Consider the following 20325-nt stretch of genomic DNA (forward strand, 5'->3'; position numbering starts at 1 on the left):
AGCTCGCTATGAGAGAGCGACATCTCTCAGCTGATGAGGAGGGCAGGGTCAGCCCTCCTACAGGTACATCCCTAGCTAAGGCAACATTTCAGCATGGGTAAATAAGTTGGGAGCTCACTTCAGCTTTCCAAATGGGAGATGGCTGCATGGCCAAACACTGATGGCCACGTTCTCATCTTGCCCATTTTGAGCTCTGTGCATGGTTTACAGGTTTAGTGGAAATCATACCACTCTGCAAAATGGGACATCTGAGACTGACCCACCTCAGCCCTAAGGGACCAGCACCATCCCAGGTGAATACAGCACAGAAAGACAAAGATGGATCACGGGGAAGAAGAGAAATTAGACTACCTGAGAACAACAGCAAACCAGAAAGGACACAGAAGCATTAGGAGAAACAGCTCCATGGACACATCGCTCCTTGCAGTTGCATACCAGGACTGTTACTGGTTCAAGAAAATCCAGTTCAGGTATGAGGAAATTTATCAGGTCCTAGTCATTTGCCCTGAGGCAGAAACACTAAACACAGATAATGGGACCCTCCTGCACACTCCAGTTTGTCACAGTATGGTTTCTCCTTGTGTCACTTACAGATGCCGAAGGGGTACAAGTGAGGTAAGTGAGCTTTGTTTTTAAATTAAGCATGGGAATTACCTCACGCCGCTCCCTCATCTCAATCCATGCTCTTCTGGGAACTGCCTGTGGAAAATATTTCTCTAGAGGAACAGGAGCAGCTCTGCAGGGTTTTTTTAAGTGCACAAGTTTGCACAGGGAGAAGACTCCAGCATGTGGCTGAAAGGGAACTGCGCTTCTGTTTACTAAATTCTCATAAATCACTCATGATCAAACACAGAAATCACAACCCTGTCACTATAAAGTGTTACTGAATATTTTAAACGTCACAGGCCTCCATCCAGAGATTAATGGTTTTTATTTTCTAAGAAAAAGTTGGGTGTGACAAAATCCATTAACCCTCTGGAAACCAGCCAACCCTCAAAGGAAGGATTTCCAAAACTTCTCTGTACAGCCCCTTCCCTTTACTCTCTCTGAAGCCACAGGGGAACTGGTACCAGTAAAAGCACAGCAAGGGCAAGGGTTGAAAACATCAACCAGGTGTTTCGCAGGTTCATGCATGCCAGTGTCTCTGCGCTTCATATCAGTGCCTGCGTCAGTGACAGGAGGGTTTTGGCATGCCCATCCTGAGGGCATGGGAGCTCAGCTGGATGGGCAGCATTTTGGCTGGCAGCATCCACACGTGCAACTGATGTTGGCAGGTCCACAGCAAGCAACCGCAGCACAGATTGCTCCTGGTTAAATCGCCCGAAGGCTCAGGGAGAGGGCAAGAAGAGACAGAGGCAACCTGACATCCTCGGGCTGTGGAGATGTGCTGGGCAGGGCAGGGCAGCCCCTGCCCCATCCCCGATTCCCAGCACACAGGTTTCCTGCTGTGACCAGGTGGCAGGAAACATCTGCCCAGGTTTAAACAAGTCAGGCTTGTCTAAATCACACTGTAGAGTGGTTGGCCATAGATTTAATTTCCAGGTACGCAGTATGCTGTCATTACCATCGAAAGGGCAATTACAACTCTAACAAGCTCTTAGCAAGTTTGAAGTGCAAAGCCAAAGCCTGAGCCATAACATTTTCACTTTCCTGAGTATTTCCATTCTCTGGACATTGATCTTTGTCCACAGATCCAACAAAAGCCAAATTAGGTGCTGTCACTTTGTCCCTGCAACTTGTGCAAAATGTGAGCCTGGTGACAGGCAAAAAGCAAACACAGTAAGATAAAAATCCATGCAGAGAGAAATAGATCATTCCCTGGGCAGCACTGTGATTGTAAAAGAAAATCATAAGTCTGGATAGATCTGCAAAAGAAAGTAATCAGATACAATGTCTAAATATACATATAAATACTTTGTCCTTAAGGATGAATTCACAGAATTGGGAAAGGAGAAAATTACAAAAGCATGTCTGATAGACATCAGTGTAACCAAAGTCAGAACTCAATACAATTTATTTTATTTCCAAAAATTGGTTCTATAATGGAAGCATTCAGCAGAACTTCACTAGAGAATTGCTGCTGAAGCTCTGGCAAGATCAAGCCTCAATCTCTGCTGAAGCATCCCCCCTCCCCCAGGCTGTTTTTACCCCTTTTCAAAGTTCTGCTGGTCTGTCCATGAGTTAAGTATTTGCTTTAACTTGCTATTTTCCACTTTTAGACAAGAACGTCACAGCCAATTAAACTGTAAAAACTCTTTGATTTAACAATTTTACAAAATACTAAGGTTATTGTTTGTATATGGTAAAATAATAATTCCCCCCCTACATGATTTATGCTAAAATCCTTATGACCTACTAGCTGGAACAAATGTGACGTAAATCTCTACCTGGGCAATGCTCATGCTATAAACCCTCCTTCCCCTCAAGCGCGGATAAGTCCTGCATACATCTTCTACGTGAAATGTCTCCCTCCCAGGTTGACCAGCATCACATAAAGTTAACTGTGCAGTATACTTCAGGTTGAAGTGAAACGTGTTCGGATAAACTTTTTACTATCCTTTGACAATGTTTCTGCTGGGGCTCATTATAAAATAACTAGGGCATTTTATAACTACAATACACTACTGAAGTCATTTTATAACCTGCAGCTGCGATGTGGTAACAAGAATGCCTCAACCTGTACTTTCAGACTTGGAGTCGCACTGAACACACGATGCTCATAAAATGCAGAGCATAACATCCCTTCCCCCAGCCCAGGTTTTCTATGAGAGTTACTAATGCCTGGCTTATTGTTGATCTCATAAGATGAGGCAGAAGGGGAAAATCACAGAAAAGTAGAATTAAACAGAAATAGGAAGGCCCGTTTACTACCAGACAGGAAAGTAATGTAGGAGACCCAAAGGCAACCTCAGAGCTCTTTCTTTTTGGACTAATACCTGAATTACAAACACAGTTTAAAGTTTTAGATTTTTTCTATCTGAAATCACGAGCAGTCTGTGCTTCATGGAAGGACATCGCTGTTCAGCTGCAGGAGATGAACACCCAAAGTACTTCCAGCACTAATGTCTTTTGCAGTACAAGGAAGAAGAGGTAGCTTTTTTTCCCCTCTGACCAGGGGCTCCTGATCTCATCCCTCAGCTAAACTGTGTTGATTCTGGAGATATTTATGAAGGTTGTAGGCAAGTCTCCTTTGCCTCCAAAGCACCCATTCCTTCCTTCAGTCTTCTCATGTTTCCAGGCTGGAAAGTCTCTGGTAGCACTATGATGCTGAGGGCAGTGATGAACCTGAAGCCCTCCCGCTTCCCTTCAGCCTTAGCAATGACACCAGCCCCTCTCATTCTGACTCAGCCTTATGGACAGAGCTTCAGCACCCTCACAAGTGGCCTCACATTTCAGCCACCTGGAACAGCAGTGCAGCAAGAGGTGCTCTCTATCCTCCTTCGCAGCTCTCTGACCACCAATCACACAAACATCACCTCTATCTGCACGTGTAAACCCACCACTCAGAAAGTTGGGGGACATGAAAAAGAGGTACCAGGAAGGGCATAGACGCTGCTGCATATAAACACACTCAAAATCAGGACTTTACATGTGCAGTCAGTTTAAAGCAACCAGACTAGAGGAACTGTTTCTTCTAATGCCTCGAGGCAAGCATCAGAAAATGTTGCTCAAAGCCGTCTCTGCTGACATGTGTTACAATAGCTACAGCCTCCAAAGCCAAAATATATAGCTGTGTTCTGCTCAGGGTATTTTAATTTACCATTGTGGTCAAAATTAAAAATGAACTGTTTATTCAAATGGAGAAATGTAGTCGAATCCCTGCTTTTTGTCAGAGGCTGATATGAGCAAGCAAAGGAATTCATTAACAAGCTCACAATAGTGCAAATTTCCATTAGCTTAGGATTTGTTTTCCTACTAGAAGACAAATGCTTTTCCATTAGGACTGACTTCCACAGGCCAGAAGCATCTCTAACAACAAAGCACAGGACACGTACAGACCTCTGAAGCAGGAGAACTTGTGTCACCTTTCTTATTCTGCAGTAAAATACAATTTCTCGATGACTTTAGGTAACTCAAAGTTTCACCATGCCTTGCTTTCTCTATTCTGCAGAATGAAATAATCACATTGCCAAGAATTACAGGTCCTTATTATTACAATTTGATTATATTTATTATGTTATTACAATGATTGACATATAATGTCAGCAAATAAAAGGCAAATGCGGCCAGAAGACTGTCATACCTAATTTCTTTTTCAATCACGCTTGAAGTGCTTATATGTCACATGTAACTGCTTTAAAGAGAGCACCCCTCAACAACAATTTACCTGACAGCTAAGTACAAGGCACCCATTGCCTAGTATCTCACTTGAAGAGATACAAGCCCTAGCTACATGAAGAGGGCAACAAAGATGGTGAGGGGTCTGTATGAGGAGCAGCTGAGATCTCTTGGTTTGTTCATCCCAGAGAGGGCTTAGAGGAGACCTCATCGCAGCCCTTCCAACTCGGGATCTTCTGCAAGTGCTGAACTCAGATCTGGCAGTTACAACTCATGGAAGATCTAAGAGTTATTGGCAGTTTTCTCAAACCTTAGTTGCTGCTGCATCTTGAAATACAGAAAACACCAGATTTTGGACATCACGATGCAGGATACTAAGAACAAAGAAGGAGGGGGTCCACATTTTGAGTAGCTGGTGCAGTTGGAGTCCTGCATGTGAATACAAAGGCAGTGGAGTTGTGGAAGCGACAGGCAAACAGTGCCAAATGGTGGAGAGGATGGAGTAGCTGCCTTAGGAGGAGAGATGAAAGAGTTGGACTATTGCTTAGAGAGGGGAAGGCTGAGAGGCGTCTGTCTGAGGTCTACCAAGTCACTGAGGTGGTGGATAAGCTGAATGAAGAATTGCTGTTCACCCATACCTGTATTGTAAGGCACAGGTGACAGTCAATGAAACTAATTGGGTGTAAGTTTAAAAGTGATGAAAGAAAATGAGTACTTCTTTGTACTAGGGTAGTGAACTCATGGAACCTGCTGACACAGGTGGTCAAGGAGGCACAGAATGTCAGCAGGGTCAGAGAGGAATTGGATGAAATATCCTGAACAATGGGCCTATAAACAGAGACAGAGGTAACAGACAGAGCTGTGTCCCTGAGACCTCCCCAGCTGTGCAGGCTGAGAGTACAAGCAGAATGCAGAAAGCAGCCGGGCTCCGCAGCTCTCCCTAAACACCTTTTGTAGTTCCACTGCTGGAGACAGCCCTGGGCAAGATGTGCTGCAGCTCACACCCAGTAGGATATTTCTTATGTTCTTATCATTCCCATCCATCTTTTCACTAGAGTCTTTCGTAGCTTAACAAGTAGGGGGAGGCTGTGCTACTCCCATAGGGCCCCACAAGTACTTCAGAGTCATCAGGAGAGGCTGATCAGAAGGAAGACAATATCTGCACAGCTACTCTGCAGAGATCAGCTAAACTCAGACCCTTCCCAAGGCAGGAATCATAAAGGCCCCCTCTCCCCATCTTCATCTTCTCACTATCTTCTCCTTACAACAGCTGACTGCCTTGACCAACATTACCACCCTGACTTTTGAGAAGCAGAAGGGGGAGAACCTCTGAATAGCAGATCCATGATCTTTGCCCAACAGCACCAAAAATACTGCAACGGGCTCCTACCTATGGCACCTTTCAAATACTTCCTTCAAATTAGTTATCAGAAAAGAACAAGATTGTCCAATTTAGAGACAGTGGAAGCTGTGCAAACCCAAAGGAATTAACTCATAAGCATTCGAGCATCAAACTAAAGCAATAATAATAAAAATAGGCCATCTTCAGAAAAAGACGAAACTGCAACATCAATTTGTATAATGATTTATATGGACTCACTTCCCTAAAAGTATTTCATGCTCAAATCTTACAAGTACTACTTTAAGATTCAAAGCAAACCTCTAATTATTGATCCTTCGTTACACTGGGAAATTACCTCATCGCAGCTTTAAAGTTCTATTTATAAGTCTAATAATCTCATCATTGATTACAGTGACTGTACTCTAATTATAAATCCATTATCTCCCCAGCAATGAAATAAAATCAATAATGCACATAAATGGAAAAGAAGGAATTTAAATGCATACATTAATGTCATTTCAAGTAGAACTGTTTTATGCACCATCTCTAACAAAACTGTGTCACATCATTAGCAATAATGTGAAAAATCTTTTTCAATTAACAGAGCCGATTTGATACTATGTTCAGTAAAGTGGCAATCCATTCCATTAAACGCACACATATGAAATGCTTGAAACATCTATGAACTCTATCTATACATCATAAATTCTCTCCCAAGTGCCCAAATAGAAACGTAGATACATTTTATATTGATGTTCCTTAAACTTCCTTTCAAAAGCTGCCACTCAGGGTATTCAGTGATTCCAGTTGCAAGTAACAGCATCAGTATTTGCCACGTGTTCAGCTGCTCATACTGCAAAACAAAAGATGCTCACTGTGCACAGCATGACCACCCAGAGTTCCTCAACCTCAATATACCATCGTACCAGTGCTCAGCTTATGGAGCAAATGTTAAATTCAAAGTGCTTTCCAATAAAATGTGTGATGTTTACTCCTGTTTCGCACAATGCAGGATAACTGGGCAATCCACACCTGTATCCAGCCATGCAGATCAGTTCCTTCCACGTGGCACAGAGACCTCTGCAAACGCCTTTTCCTCCCCCTGGTCTTCATGTGACTTAGGTCTGAGCTCAGCCTCGATTCATCTGGCTCCTCAGCTGCTTTCACCTCTGAAACTGCATGGCATCATCCAACTGAAGCCCACACTTAGCAACCAACATAGCCAATGCAGAGCAATAGTCACGCTTCCAGATTAGATATACAGCCTTACTCTATTGGAGGACATTTCTCAGCTCCAGCCAAAATGTAAGAAACTTTCTTGTAAGGTGATTTCTAATGTTGAGGGGAGTGTGATGCATGGATTAACATTCAGTTAATGTGTACTTTAAGTGTACTAGTGGGAAGAAAAGAAACTGAAATGACCTGGATGAACAGAAAAGGCCATCCTAAAGAAACAGTTTCAAGTGGAAGAGTAAATAATTTTAAAACCTGGGGTAAAAAAAGTTATTTTCTCTTTAAGTGTAGTTTATGATACATTTTCCAGATGAGAGAGACTGTGGACCTGAATTCCCTGCTACTTTGAAAAAGGCAGTGTGTGAACCCGTGACGCTCTCAGGGAGCTCCTCAGAAGTCACAGAGAACCTCTGGGAGTTTGAAGGCAATTAACGTCAGCAACAGGCCTTGAGATAACCTGAGACCCAACAAAGGTAAATTCTGTGGATTATCATTTGCAAATAACCTCTGAAATCTGCTTGTCTTAAATCTGCCCCTGATGAGTATAGGTGAAGTCTGGGCCAACATTCTTTATTATTGCTTGTTGACTTCAGTTGTCAACAAAAGCTAGTCTGGACTTGCTTCCCTGTGAGAGCTGTAATAATAACCGCTTAGCCTAGAGGGGTGAAGGATCAAAAGAGCTGTTTTCAGGTGGTAATTTGAGCCTCAAGAGGGTCTGAGTCCTGAGGATAGTTACCCTGTCCCACAACTGTAAAACCAACACTATGGCAGGTTCAAATACACACTATAAAGATTCACACCCTCACCTACAGAAATGCTCCTTTCCATCTTGTAGCCAATACCCCTTCTGTCAATTCTTACCATTTTCCTGAGTCATTCTGATACCTGAGCTATACTTTAAAAAGTCATTTCAAACTCATTTTCATCTTCCACATCCCACACTGGGAGCAATCTAGAAAAAAGTGCCCATAGCTGTCACACACAACAGTGAGCTACATTTTTATATGCATGTACAAGGCTGAATCTTTGTTTTCCAGGCTGATCTGCTACCTGGTGGCTAAGACAAGGTCTCTCTTGCAACTCAATGTAAGGTGCTGGTAGCAGTGTTGTCCTTCCACATCACACCTCTCTCTCTGCATTCACTAAGGTAACAAAGCGGTAAGGAAGGGAACTCTGCCCATCTGAGACACAACAGCCTCAGGAAAGGTCTTTTGCATAGGGGCTATAAAATTAAGTTAATGAGAGAGCATTTACTAATTTGGATCAAAAGGTTTCCTTCTGCTGTTTGGACTTGTTACGGAGAGTGACCAATGCTAGCTTTGAAGATTTTTCTTTGTCACCCCCTCCCCTCCTTCCTTTATGTACTTCCTCTGCAAGGGCAGTAGCACCAACACCACTAAAGCTAAAGAGAAAACAGAAAAACCTCTGTCCTTCTGGCCCCACTACCAGTCTGGGGTTTGCTGCTGACTTCTGCAGAGCCAAGATGTTATCCATGGAGTCTGAGAAATGTCTCAAAGCTCAAAGTCATCCAAACGTCTTACAGACAAGATTTATGGTCAAGGCACTATATTTTAATTGTTTCATTACAAAATATATTTCACGCATAGTATTAATAAAAGGTCACTGAGAAAGCTATCAAGAAAGACTTTAAATATTAATTTAGAAATGTTGGTATGACATTTATCAACGTAAAAAAGTAAATGCTGGAAAGTAAATCTTCTCATTCTTCCGTTCTCCGTAGTCAGCTTTTTATTTCTTCTTCTAAGCAAAATGTAAGTCATCCTTGCTATAAACAAACAAAGAGGATTTCAGGAAAGTCAACGCGGGCTGAACTATCCCCAAATGAATCCATCTGGTTTACATTAGGGTAAGCAGAAGACTGATTCCTAAGAACTCCAGGAAAGCTTAAATTGTGGCTAAAACAACTTTCAGAGATTTTTTTTTTTTTTTTTTTTTACATAAAACAAAAGAACGCAACTCCCTTAGTTTTAGAGCATACCCGCAGCACGTGCAAATGGATGGCTAAGTCCTCTTTCTCCCACTTCACCCCCTAACCCTCCCCACCCCTAGTTGAACAAAATCACTCAATCTGGCCATAAACTTATACTTTAAATTTACAAATACTCTCAGGGACATGTAGTTGACTACTGATAAGTCTACAGTTTTATATACATATATTTTAAATTTTTACTTAAGTAACTTTCACTTTTCCAGTACTGCAGCTTTTCCTATTTTTCGATGAAGTATTTTTTTTAATATATTTTTAAAGCAACTTTGAAACCAGTAAAGATTTAAGGAGACACTATTTTGCCTTACAACTAGCACCATTTGTGTATATTCAAACTAGAAATACAGCGTGTCAAGGATTTCATTTTGCATAAGATGAAAGAAAAAGCAATTTGCAAAACAAGCCCTATTTCACTGTGATGTCTTTACAGCACATGGCACAGCTACATTACCACTTGTGTTCAATATAATACTGCGTACTAATAACACAGGCAATTCAAAGCATGCAGTTGGACCTCTTTTTCCTACAATAAGCAATACATGCAGATACTTTTAATAGATGTACAATGTATATTCAGTGGCTTTAATTTTCTACATCTCAGCCAGATTCCAACACGTGTAGGAAGCCTAAATTCCCCTTACTTCTGTGTTTGTGTTAAACAGCATGGCAATGATGAGCACTGCTAACATGCCTCTTCATTTGAGTAGTAACCTTGTATTCAGTTGTCAGGTCTAGAATTAAAAACACCAATATAGAACTATTTGTTAATTACAGTTGTCAGTCGTCCGCTACAAATCAGCTGTCTTACATGGAGTTATGTCAGCTCCCTCCCCTCCACAGTGCTCGCTGTCTGGTCAAACTACTTATCACTGCTACTGGTGATTATTTTATGTAATTTTTCATAACAGGCCACTTGGGTAAAGCAGCTGATTACATCTTCACCTCTTGCACTCTGGTTGCAATCCTAGTCTTCCCCTCCTGGACCTTCCTCCAGATCCTTAATTACTGTTCCTCTTCACGGCTCCTGAAGCCCACAGTTATTATTTCGGTTTGAGCAGCACCCACACTACGCTTTGAAGATGCATTCCTGTTCAAAAAATTTATAATCTATATAATGGATTTTCACACTTGAACTCCAAACATATATTAAAAATTTACGACGTCCTGCACTTCTGACCCCAAACATTCAGCCCAGAAGTGTTTTTGCAACCGTAAGTGACATTACAAGGTAATACATGCGAGTTTGGGAAGGGAGATAAGCAGAAATCAAGCCATCTTTTTCTCTCCACAGACAATTCCAATATCACCACTATTAAAACTGGCCATAAATAAAAAAACATGGATCCTGGAGAAACATCTGTAGATACAAGGTCTCCTAACATTTTTGCAGCCACTTGCTGTGGTGCATTTTTACCCCAGCAAGGCACTAGGCACAAAGCATGCCATGCCAGCTGCCCGAGGCAGGGTTTGCTCCACATTACCCAGCAGGGCTCTACTGGTACCAGCAGAAAGCAACAGGCATCCTCAGCAGACAAGGTGAGCCAAGACAGATGTCCAGAATGAACCAAGACAAGAATAATAAAGTGCCTCTTAGAGGTGCCTGTTGCTCTCCCACTACTATTAAGGAAGCCTCAGTAATTAGCTTAGAATAAACACCTGTCCTTTTGGCAGCTGAAAATAGTCAAGACAAATCCCAGCTTTCATCTGCATCTGTCATCCAGCCTTTAGAAAATGAATCATGCTTGCTTCGTGTGTAGCACAAAGTTAAACCACTGAGATGTGAAGCACGTGGATAACAGCTCCCTTCCAAGGAGTACAGCCTTGTTTCATGCAGAACCCTCCAGTGAGGGGAAAAAAAGGGGTAACTACAGACTCCATGTGAAACAGGAGTATTTACAGAGTGGTTAAAGTAAATTGCATCACAACTAAGACTGTGAACTCCTCAAGGCAGGGGCTATTTTTTTACTCTTTTGTGCAGTTATTCTGAGGGCTTCAAAACACGGTCACATTACACATAATAACTAATACATTTAGTGCCACTGTTTTCACTGCATTTCTTTTCCTTCCTCCAGAATTCCTCCAACCAGGCCAGTTCCTGTCTTACTCCAGCTCCGTATTTTGAAGATTTGCTCCATAATGACAAAACTCAGATTTTCTTCAATTCTGGGGAAACTGGGGAGTTCACCAAAAACTCAGAGCTATCCATCCACATCTTCATTTCAATGAGGCCTCAGCTGTAACAAAACAACCTGCTTGGAGTACTGGAATGCCAGATGGACATGAGCCAAAAAAGAGGCAATCTAGAGAGTTACAGGAGTCATCAGAAGTCTAGAAATCATGAGTAACAAGGAAAGGCTGAATGCTAATGATGTTTTATTGTTGAGGAAAAGACTGAAGAGAAACAAGACAATCAACCTTGAATACAAAAGAAAATAAAAGCTATGAAGAGGAACTGAATGAACTCTTTTCTACATATACTATCTGACAATTGAAATCATGCACTTAAAATACAGCTGCAGAGATTAACTTTTTAAAAAAAATTCTAATTGGGAAAAAAAAAGTTGAGAGTCAGCAATCGTCAGAACTTCAGAAATCCCAGTGTTCACAAAATTGGAAGATGGGGTGAAACAAGCATTAGACAGCATCCACTGTCCTGCAGTGGAAGCTGTCCTAGACTAGGGACAGACCAGCTAATTCCTGAAATCCCACCAACCTTATCTCCTCTGACACCTGAGATTCCTCCAGGGAATAGTGATGGGGAGGCACTTTCTGCCTCATCCACCCAGACAGCTTCATCAGACACAGGGGTCTTAATAATACAAAAGGCAGTAGGAGAATTCAGAGAGATACAGAAAGTACAATTCAGGTACAGACGAACAACTGAGTCTTCAGTAGACATATTGGTCTTAAATAAGGAGAAAAAAAAAAACTTCTCTCCAAAAGCTGCTTCTAAATCTAACACGTTCTTGTAGATGACTGGATCACATCCAAGCAGCTTCCAACACTCACAGTGTAACAGTGTTTGTCCTTTAATTAAAGGTCACTGTTTTCCAGGCTACTGAACTTTTTTGCACATTTCTAGATCACACCTAAGCTCTGTTGCATTATACACATTTTTTCCTTCACAGGGGTTAAATGAGGTAGCTCAGTTTTATCATAGAATAATGGAGTGGTTAGGGGAAACCACATCTATCAGTCAGCATGGTTAAGCAGGAAGAAATTTGGAGCTGGCAGTTAGTGAATTATTTAAAATATGAATAAGGGCAGAAGAGGAATGAGCAGAGAACAGCACTCACAGCAGCAGTTCCTCATATACTACGAAGAATTGAATGGGACTTTTTTTTTTTCCTCTTCCTCAAGGAGAGTAATCCAACATCAATGAAAATTCACTAGATTTAGGTGGGGTCCCCTCAATGGTGGGAAATGTGTGCATTCACAAATTGCCATATGAAAGAGAAGTATGGGAGGAATTACATCTCCAAGGCTTCTCAGGAAGGAAACAACAGCCACTCTGTAAAAGTGATGTTACACAACAGCACTCAAACATTTTTCTCTGATGATTTTGGAGCTCAACCAGCTGAAGCTACCAAGCAATATTAGGCAGTGTTTATATACAACAGTACATAAGGCATTATGTTAAATTTGGAGCTGACTGGCACCAAGATCTGTGGTCTTGCAAGATCTGCAGCAATGTCTGTGAAAAGAATGACTTCTATTCACACTCTCCTGTTGACTATCAGAGGAAAATCATTTAGGAATAAATAGTCAAAGCCAGTTTGTATATCCTTTTCTTCTTAGCAGCATTCCATAGACGGTCACAAATCTGTAATGAACTTGCTTTTAAAGGTAACATACACCTCCATAAAGCTTTTTCCTTTCTCACCAAAAATCTTAATATGTACAACAAATACAGGAATTGTTTTAACCCAACTTTAACACTTAGAATCCGAGTACAATAACATTTACAGGGATGTGGCACTGAGGCAACCTTCTGAACACCCTCCCTCACAGCAAGCTGCTTCACAACACGTCTAACCTGAAGATTAATCCTCCCCATTGCAGTCTATCAACACCATCTGCTGAATTGAACACAGCTTTAGAAGTTTAGTGCTAGACTTGAGGGTCAAGCTCATCTTTGATATAACTCCCATGAATCTCACAGGTTTCTTATGTGACAAATTTGGCCTTTTATGTTTTTCTAAGAGGTCAGTGGGTATTTGGCAGCCAAATAACAGCACCTGTATACGTAAAACTAAAATAGGTGCAAAAATATCTGAGGAAAAGATCTTGCCATCTGAGATAAGAAAACAAATTCCTTGTGACATCTGACAGAACATTGTTCAAAGCTCTTTTTCAGCTCTTCAGTTCTTGAAGCATGGCTTAGAATACTATTAGCTGATCCCCCCTCTAAGATAAGTATAGTTACATCTCAAAATTTATCTTTACCCACACACAAAAGTTGTGCATCTGCATTATCACTACTTACTAGACAAGCCTGAGGCAGGAAGCTGTTCACCCTGGAGATACTCCACATGCCCTCGAGGTACTGCTGAGCTTGGATGGTGACCGAACTCAGAGCACCGCTGAGGCCACTGGGGGCCACTGTGACTTGAACGCTGGAGTTTGGAAAACCGCCTGTGCCTTGAGACCATCCAAGTCCCTTCTTCCTCTCTGCCCCAGAGAAGAGATTCGGCGATTTTCCAGGCTGTCTGCCCACCTGTCCAGTAATGAGTGGCAGGTCCCTTTGCGAAGAGACAGTGACCACCCTTGGTACCATGCTGGTCACCGCCGTGGCACCGGGTGGGAGGTCGGGCATTTCTGGGTAGCTGGCTTGACTGAGGGTGTGCATCATCTGAATGGCTTCCTGCTTCAGCTGGTTCAAGTGAGTGGCACAAGTTTCGCATCTGCTCTCTCCTTCATTCCTGTTTTTCTGTAAATAGTCAGGCACTTGAAGCTTGTCAAAAATTAAAGCTGATAATCGTGGGTCCTAAATAAAGGCAGGAAAAAAAAAAAAAAAAAGAAAGCATACGGAGTCAAAACAACACAGAAAGAGAAAACCTCAGCAGTAGTCGAGATGCTGACCCTACAAATATCGTAACAATTTTCAAAGGTATACCACCACCTTAAATCCAGGAAAGCGAGACTTTGGAGTATTTCATAAATCTTGGTATATGACCTGGTAAACGTTTTGTTGTCCTCACCCTCAAAAATTAGTAATCAAGTGGCATAAAAAACAGTTTACATGGTACTGCCCACAGCTGGCTCCTCTGCTAGCGAGGACCATTATTTCTGATCTTTGAAACCCAGATGGTAGCAATATTCCCTTACGCTACAGTTGCTTTGATGAGAAATAGATTTGAGGCTACAGCCATGTGTGAAGGTGTGACAATGTGCACACTAAGAAGCTGATTTAAAAGCAACACCTATTTTTGCTTCCCCCAACCCCCCCTTGCTAGTTCATTTTAAGGCTGTCCAGAAATTTTAAAACCCAGGTCTGTGTTTCCAGTTCAGAGATAGAGTTACCTATCTCCTGAAACACACAAACGCCTTCTCATCCCCAGCCTGCTACTGTAAAGATCAGGCAGGAGATTAAAGCCAGCCCTGCTGTAAATCTGCTATCAAGACGAATGCCATGCACTAAAACTGACCAAACTTCACACACTCTTGTCAAGCTCTCTAAACAATTAAGGTTTTAATGAAATCACAGAACAGCCAAAGGTTTATTTGTATAATTATTTTAAGTGAAAATATTTAATTTGCTTGTTCATAATGAGGGCATGCAAAGCTAGTAAGCCAGCCTTTCTACATATGCTGGAAGTATCCCTAGATCAGTATTTCTTTTAAAAATGTCTTACTTTATGCCAAACTGCAATTGCTCTCTAGGAAATGAATGTCCTATTAGAAAACTAACTAATTCTGGTTTTAATTACAACATACATCAATAAAACTCTTAAGAAGTCTTGGCACTTGTACTTCGGCTTTGCTCATTATTCTCTTTTAACTGCACTATTTCCCTTTGCTCTGAATTCAGAAAACCCTAAAACACTGACCAATTTCTCCAGCAGCAGCAAATCTAGCTCGTTTCCATCTACTACACTGCTCCTGCAATAGTTTTTGAGCTTTCTTGCAAAATGCAATATTGTGTTGATATAAACTACTGTGTGTATCTAGCATCACATCACTCCACAACCAAAAGCTACAAACAAGTTAGTTTTTCCATGATAATTTGATAATTTAAATTGTTTACTTTGGAGGGGAGGGGCAGGGGGAGATACCTCTCAGGCAAAGAAAAGCTACTCCTGCTGCAGACTGAACAATACATTGCATTCACATTAGTGAAGGAGTTCACAAGCTCAAGCGAAAAACGGTGTTTCATTTTTGCCTCTTTTCTCTTTATTGAGGTTTAGATCCTGGTAAAAATGCTTTTGAAGTTGCACCATTTGCCTATCCTCCTGAGAAAGAAAATTCTTTCCCTCCATGCCTCCCAGAAGATAGCAACACTAAATTAACACATATTAGTCAAGAAAAAAAAAAGTAGTTATTAATAATTCAGAAACTTTTTTCTAACCCAGCAGCCCTCCAGCAGAAAGTGCTGTTGGCTAGACTGAAAAAATATCACAACGCAGCCCTACAAGCACTGTTGAGCCTCAGGCAAACCAAAGACCATGCCCTTTAGCTCCCAAGAAAAACAATCAGCCCTGCACTCCACAGAAAGGCTTCCACAAGAGATCCCTCCAAGCACGCTCTTGTAGTCACCAACACACGGCAGCGACACACAGAGACCCCAAAATACCCCAGCTCAGTGCCACGCCACCCAGCTGTGGCCTGGGCTCGCTGCTGTGACTGAGGCCTGGCACCCAAGGAAGCACCTGCAGCTCCCGCCTGCATAGGCCTCATCTGGCAACGCTTAAATTGCTATCGAATGTCAAAAGTTTCAAATGAGCAATTAAAGCGAATTACTAGGTGAAGCAGGCTTCTCATTTAAAAGAAACGACTTTCTTTTGATGTAAAGAAAATTAATGACCCCCAATTCTAGCTCCATAAACACAGTTTACAGCGTAAGGCAGATCAGAGTCAGGCCCATGTTGCAGTTAAAAGGAAACTGCATGGATGCCATGTTAAAGGGGGAGGGAAACTTGATTTATTTCAAAAATTACACAAAACAAACAATACAAGCACACCTAATACCAGATTCAAACCTTCCAATGCATTTATATTTAGGAAAAAAATAAATTAATTAAAAAGCTGTCTCATTTTCAATTGCCAGGCCTTCACAAGCAGTCTTGCAGCCCACTGCCCTGCTGGTGTCTGTGGCTGTTCTCCCTCCTCCAGCTCCTTGCTCACCAAGGGCCCAGCTGTGTGGTTAGATTACTTTTATTTTTCCATTCCCCACGACACAAACACCTGGCTAATGGTTGGGCGTGAAGGGCAGAGGAAACGCAAGTTGCTGTTAAAAACATTAGTGCTAACTTAAAAGTTAAGCCAGCCCCATTAAAGAGGTTTTACTACCCAGTGACAACACCTGGTCCTGGGGAGCCCCCGATTCAGCAGCTTGTGCCCTAACGAGGCTGGATGGAAGTTGCCCTCTCATGTTTTACAGAGGAAAGAAATAAAACGCTGTGACCAAATGTGTTACAGGCACAGGGGGCAGCTAAAGCCACCCTCATCGTGGCTCTGCCAGCAGGGAGGTGAGCCAGCCAAAGCAGGGCACTGGCACACAATTCAAGCGTACAACGTATGAGCCTCTACTCCATATGGTGCTCCAAAACCACCTTCATCTGCTGTACTACAAAGACTGTTTATACTGTGTAAGAGTGAAGGAATCAAACTGTGCTGTCTTCCTCACGCTAACTTTCCAGACATTGTTCTTATCTTCTCAAAAAAAGGCAAGCAGTATGCTGTCATGCAGTAACATTCAGATTCCCCTCCCACTACAGAAACCAAAAGCCTGATTTCAGTCTTGCCCTCTTAACTTTTGCATACAAATTTTGGATATTCAACATTACAGATTTTTAGATGAGCAAAACCAAAGGCCCCACCATGGACAACCGCACTGGGAAGCCCAGCAAGCGAGTTGTGTGTACTTATGTGAATAAGAAGTTGCCAAAATGCCTGAGTTCACCAGTGCTCCTCAGCACACAGCTTTAACATACGCAAGTGACCTCGCAAGCTCCTGGAAGATTAAGCACACACATGCAAATTACCCACACAAGAATATGGACACAGACCTGGTCTGTAAGCGGCTCCTAGCTGAACTGGGAAAGACAAATGTGGGAAACCAGGCTTGTGCTCACACCAGAAATAATAGTTGAAATACCCATGTAGTTCAATACTGATGCTTTTAGCCTGGAGTTTGCCTTCAGGCTTTCTCTCTGAAACCAGAAGTAGGTAGAACAAGCTCGGATTTGAGAACATATCCAGTAACTTGTAACAGAGAAAAAAAAATATTTAATTCACACATCAGTCTCTGGTGTGTGACTCAACTGCTGCATTTTGTCCCTGTGAAATCCAGCAAGAACCAAGCAGGCTTTCAGCGATGCAGCTAACACCAATGTGCTGCATGTGGGGCACAAACAAAGCCCAGCATCTCTCTACTGTAAAACACTACAGCCTGAGACCACTGCCCTTGAAACTACAGACATACTTAAAACAACTGTGATGTGTCCAAAGGCTAATAACTGAAAATCCCCACTAGAGCTTAGGCACCAAAATAACAGCCAGGTTTCCAAAAGCATGCAACACCAAATGACCTTGCTGGAGCTCAACTCTTTTCAGAGCCCGAGTCCATTTGAGTGACATGCACTTAAACAAAACTCAACATTCTCTTGAAATTTTAGCTCAGTCTGTAAATTCCCAAGCTTTTAAAGCCTGCACTTAGGTTGTTTGTTTTGTTAATAGAGAGTGATAGAAAGCTTTGCAAACGAGAAACAAGGATAGAAACTTTAAATCTTACCTGCAGCTACAGACTTCTAACTCCCAAACTAAGCAACAGGAGAGGATGCAGAAAAGCATCTGGATTCTCACTTAAAGTCACTGAAGTAATACCCACCCACCCATCTGTAACCTAATCCTTTCAGTGAGGAACTATCCACAGAGTGTGAACAAATGACGATGAACAAATGATGAAAAGTCAAATTGCCAACAACCATCCCCCATAATTACCTGTAATTCTGCCTGCTGCTGGTTTCTGCAATGCAAAATATCTGCAGCAGTATTCCCAATTAAAATTTTGATATAAAGACAAATAAAAAGAAAGAAAAAGCACCAAATGTTACACTAAAGTATATCCTTAAATGCAGACCTAGGCAAACAACGTTTTTAAAAGATGCTTTGGGAGAAAGGAATGTACGTTCCCAGTGCAAAAGGATCAATGATAATGATTTTTTGTCTTAATTGTCTTTCCCAATTTCTGCTGTGCTGCTTACAAATTAGTTTTTATCTTACATGACATTGTGGAATATCCACTAATATCCTCTACATTGATAAATATGATGAAGGTTGATGCTTGCTTTTGACTATAAAGTAACTGTCAGAAAAAGAGAAGAAAGAACACAGTGCTCAGCAAAACTAGATACCACTCAATGTAATCAAGGAAAAACGCAACTATGTTAATAGCTTTTTATTTTTAAACAGAATAGTTTCCAAGTAGCTGATTATCTCCAGGGAGTGAAAATAAGAGCTCTAAGTCTTCAAGTAACCCATATTGTAAATTCATTCAGTTACTGACCTATGTCTTATCAAAGTATAAACAATCAAGGAAAAATAAACACACAGAGCTTTCACAAGAACAGAATTCACTGGAAATCCCCTCTTCCAAGGGTATCTGGCACATGCAGTGTAACTTAGCTGTCTGTGGAAGCATCCAGACCTCTGAATAAGCAGGAGAGCAATACACATTTCCAAAACAAGTAAAATATAAGTGAATTAGGAAACAAATGGATGCATTTTTAAGGCCAAACTCCACCTGGTCTCTCTACCTGAACATCTCACTACCTTTAAGAGAAAGATTAATTTAAGCCAATGGACTGTGGTCCTCCACCTATGCTGTCAGCTGGCAAGATTTCTTCAGATCTCCAATCCCATTATTCTGTTTCTAACCACAACCTGAGGCAGTGCACACAGATGTATCCCCCATTGACTCTACCCAGCTGAGACTCAACCTTATTTCTTTTCATCTTTGGCGACCCAGAGAGTTCGAGGAAAAAAAGATTTTAAGATACATACATATATATCAATCAGAGCACAGTTACTTTATACTGCATCTCCTTCAAACAGCAGCCATCTTTATACCAGAAGTCAAGCAATACATTCAGTCTGCTAAAACACACATGACCCCACACTAAAAATGACTGCAGAATGTTTAGTTATTCTGAAGCCTCCACTGAACTCTATTTATTTCCATTTCCTGCCCACTTTAATGTACTTCAGTGGCCCGCAGTAAAGTTAAAGCAATAGGTGTCTGTCATAAAGATGAATAGTGCTATTGGAATGCATAATACAGTGGAAAGAGGAAATGAGAGCAATCTGGTTTATTTACATCTCAGACTCCCATCAGCACCTCAACCGAGCTCCCAATGGTTTCAGGGGCCTTTCCTGTTATCTTCTGTATAGTCCCCTGCAATGATTTGGCTTTTAACCTCCCAGAACCAGAGGGTATGAGCTGATCTCTGAGATCGGTGTTTGTGAGCCAGCAGAGTATGGGAGCAAACAGCCACACAGTGTGTTTAGTGCAACGAAAACAAAATAAAGGTAGTGCTTGTGATTTAAAATAATTAAAGACACACACAAAACAAAAGACCCCAAAGAGATCTCCTATCACACTTAAATTTAGATCAACACACAGGAACCTGACTACTTCTGAGAAATAGTAATTACTGTATTACAAAATATTACTTTTAATCTCCTTTTTTTACGATCTAATTAAACAGATATTTTACTTGCCTTTGGAAAATGTTTTTCTTAATTTGATTCAATTTTAACATTCTGTGTATTCTATAAACTACACATCCAAACTAGTATGTAATTTTGTGCTTATTTTTAATAGCGTATGACTTCATTTAAAAATGATTACTTTTAATTTGCATGTTTATTGTTGGTTTTAAGTAATCCTTTAATTTTCCCTCTCGGGTCTGTGGCTTACTGTAACTTCACAATGCAAATTCAGAACTGATTTTGTTCATATGAAAACAGTCTTCCAACACCCTTTGTGTTTTTCTCTTTCTTTTTCTAAACCTTCATCATGGTATTATCATTTAGCACAGCAGCGAGCATTTGGGGAAACAGTTGCATGCTCATCATCACACAATACTTAAACTTTTGATAGAATTTAGACATTTAAAAAATATAAGTAGTTTTTCCTTTTTTTTTTTTTTTTTTTAAACTGAGGAGTAAATTTTGGTTAGCCTACAAGCATGGCAACTCAGACCACAGAAACTCTGCTTAGACTCTATAAAAAGTCACTTCT

At 41.3% G+C, this 20325-nt stretch overlaps 1 protein-coding gene across 2 annotated transcripts in view; it reads right to left on the minus strand.

Annotated features, from left to right (window-relative positions):
- Positions 1-20325, minus strand: part of KIF26A (kinesin family member 26A) — a 99464-nt gene that overhangs the window by 51911 nt on the left and 27228 nt on the right. The window contains exons 1-2 of one of the 2 annotated variants that reach the window (XM_068682619.1): positions 17815-17893; positions 13348-13848 (exon numbers count right to left, since the gene is read on the minus strand). In XM_068682619.1, coding sequence (XP_068538720.1) covers positions 13348-13713 — 366 coding nt within the window. In that variant the 5' untranslated portion in view covers positions 13714-13848; positions 17815-17893. Of the gene's footprint in view, positions 1-13347; positions 13849-17814; positions 17894-20325 lie in introns of those variants that run through there. The other variant, XM_068682617.1, reaches the window with a different exon arrangement.

The sequence above is a fragment of the Anas acuta genome, chromosome 5 (genome assembly GCF_963932015.1).
Source record: "Anas acuta chromosome 5, bAnaAcu1.1, whole genome shotgun sequence".
Lineage (NCBI taxonomy): Eukaryota > Metazoa > Chordata > Aves > Anseriformes > Anatidae > Anas > Anas acuta.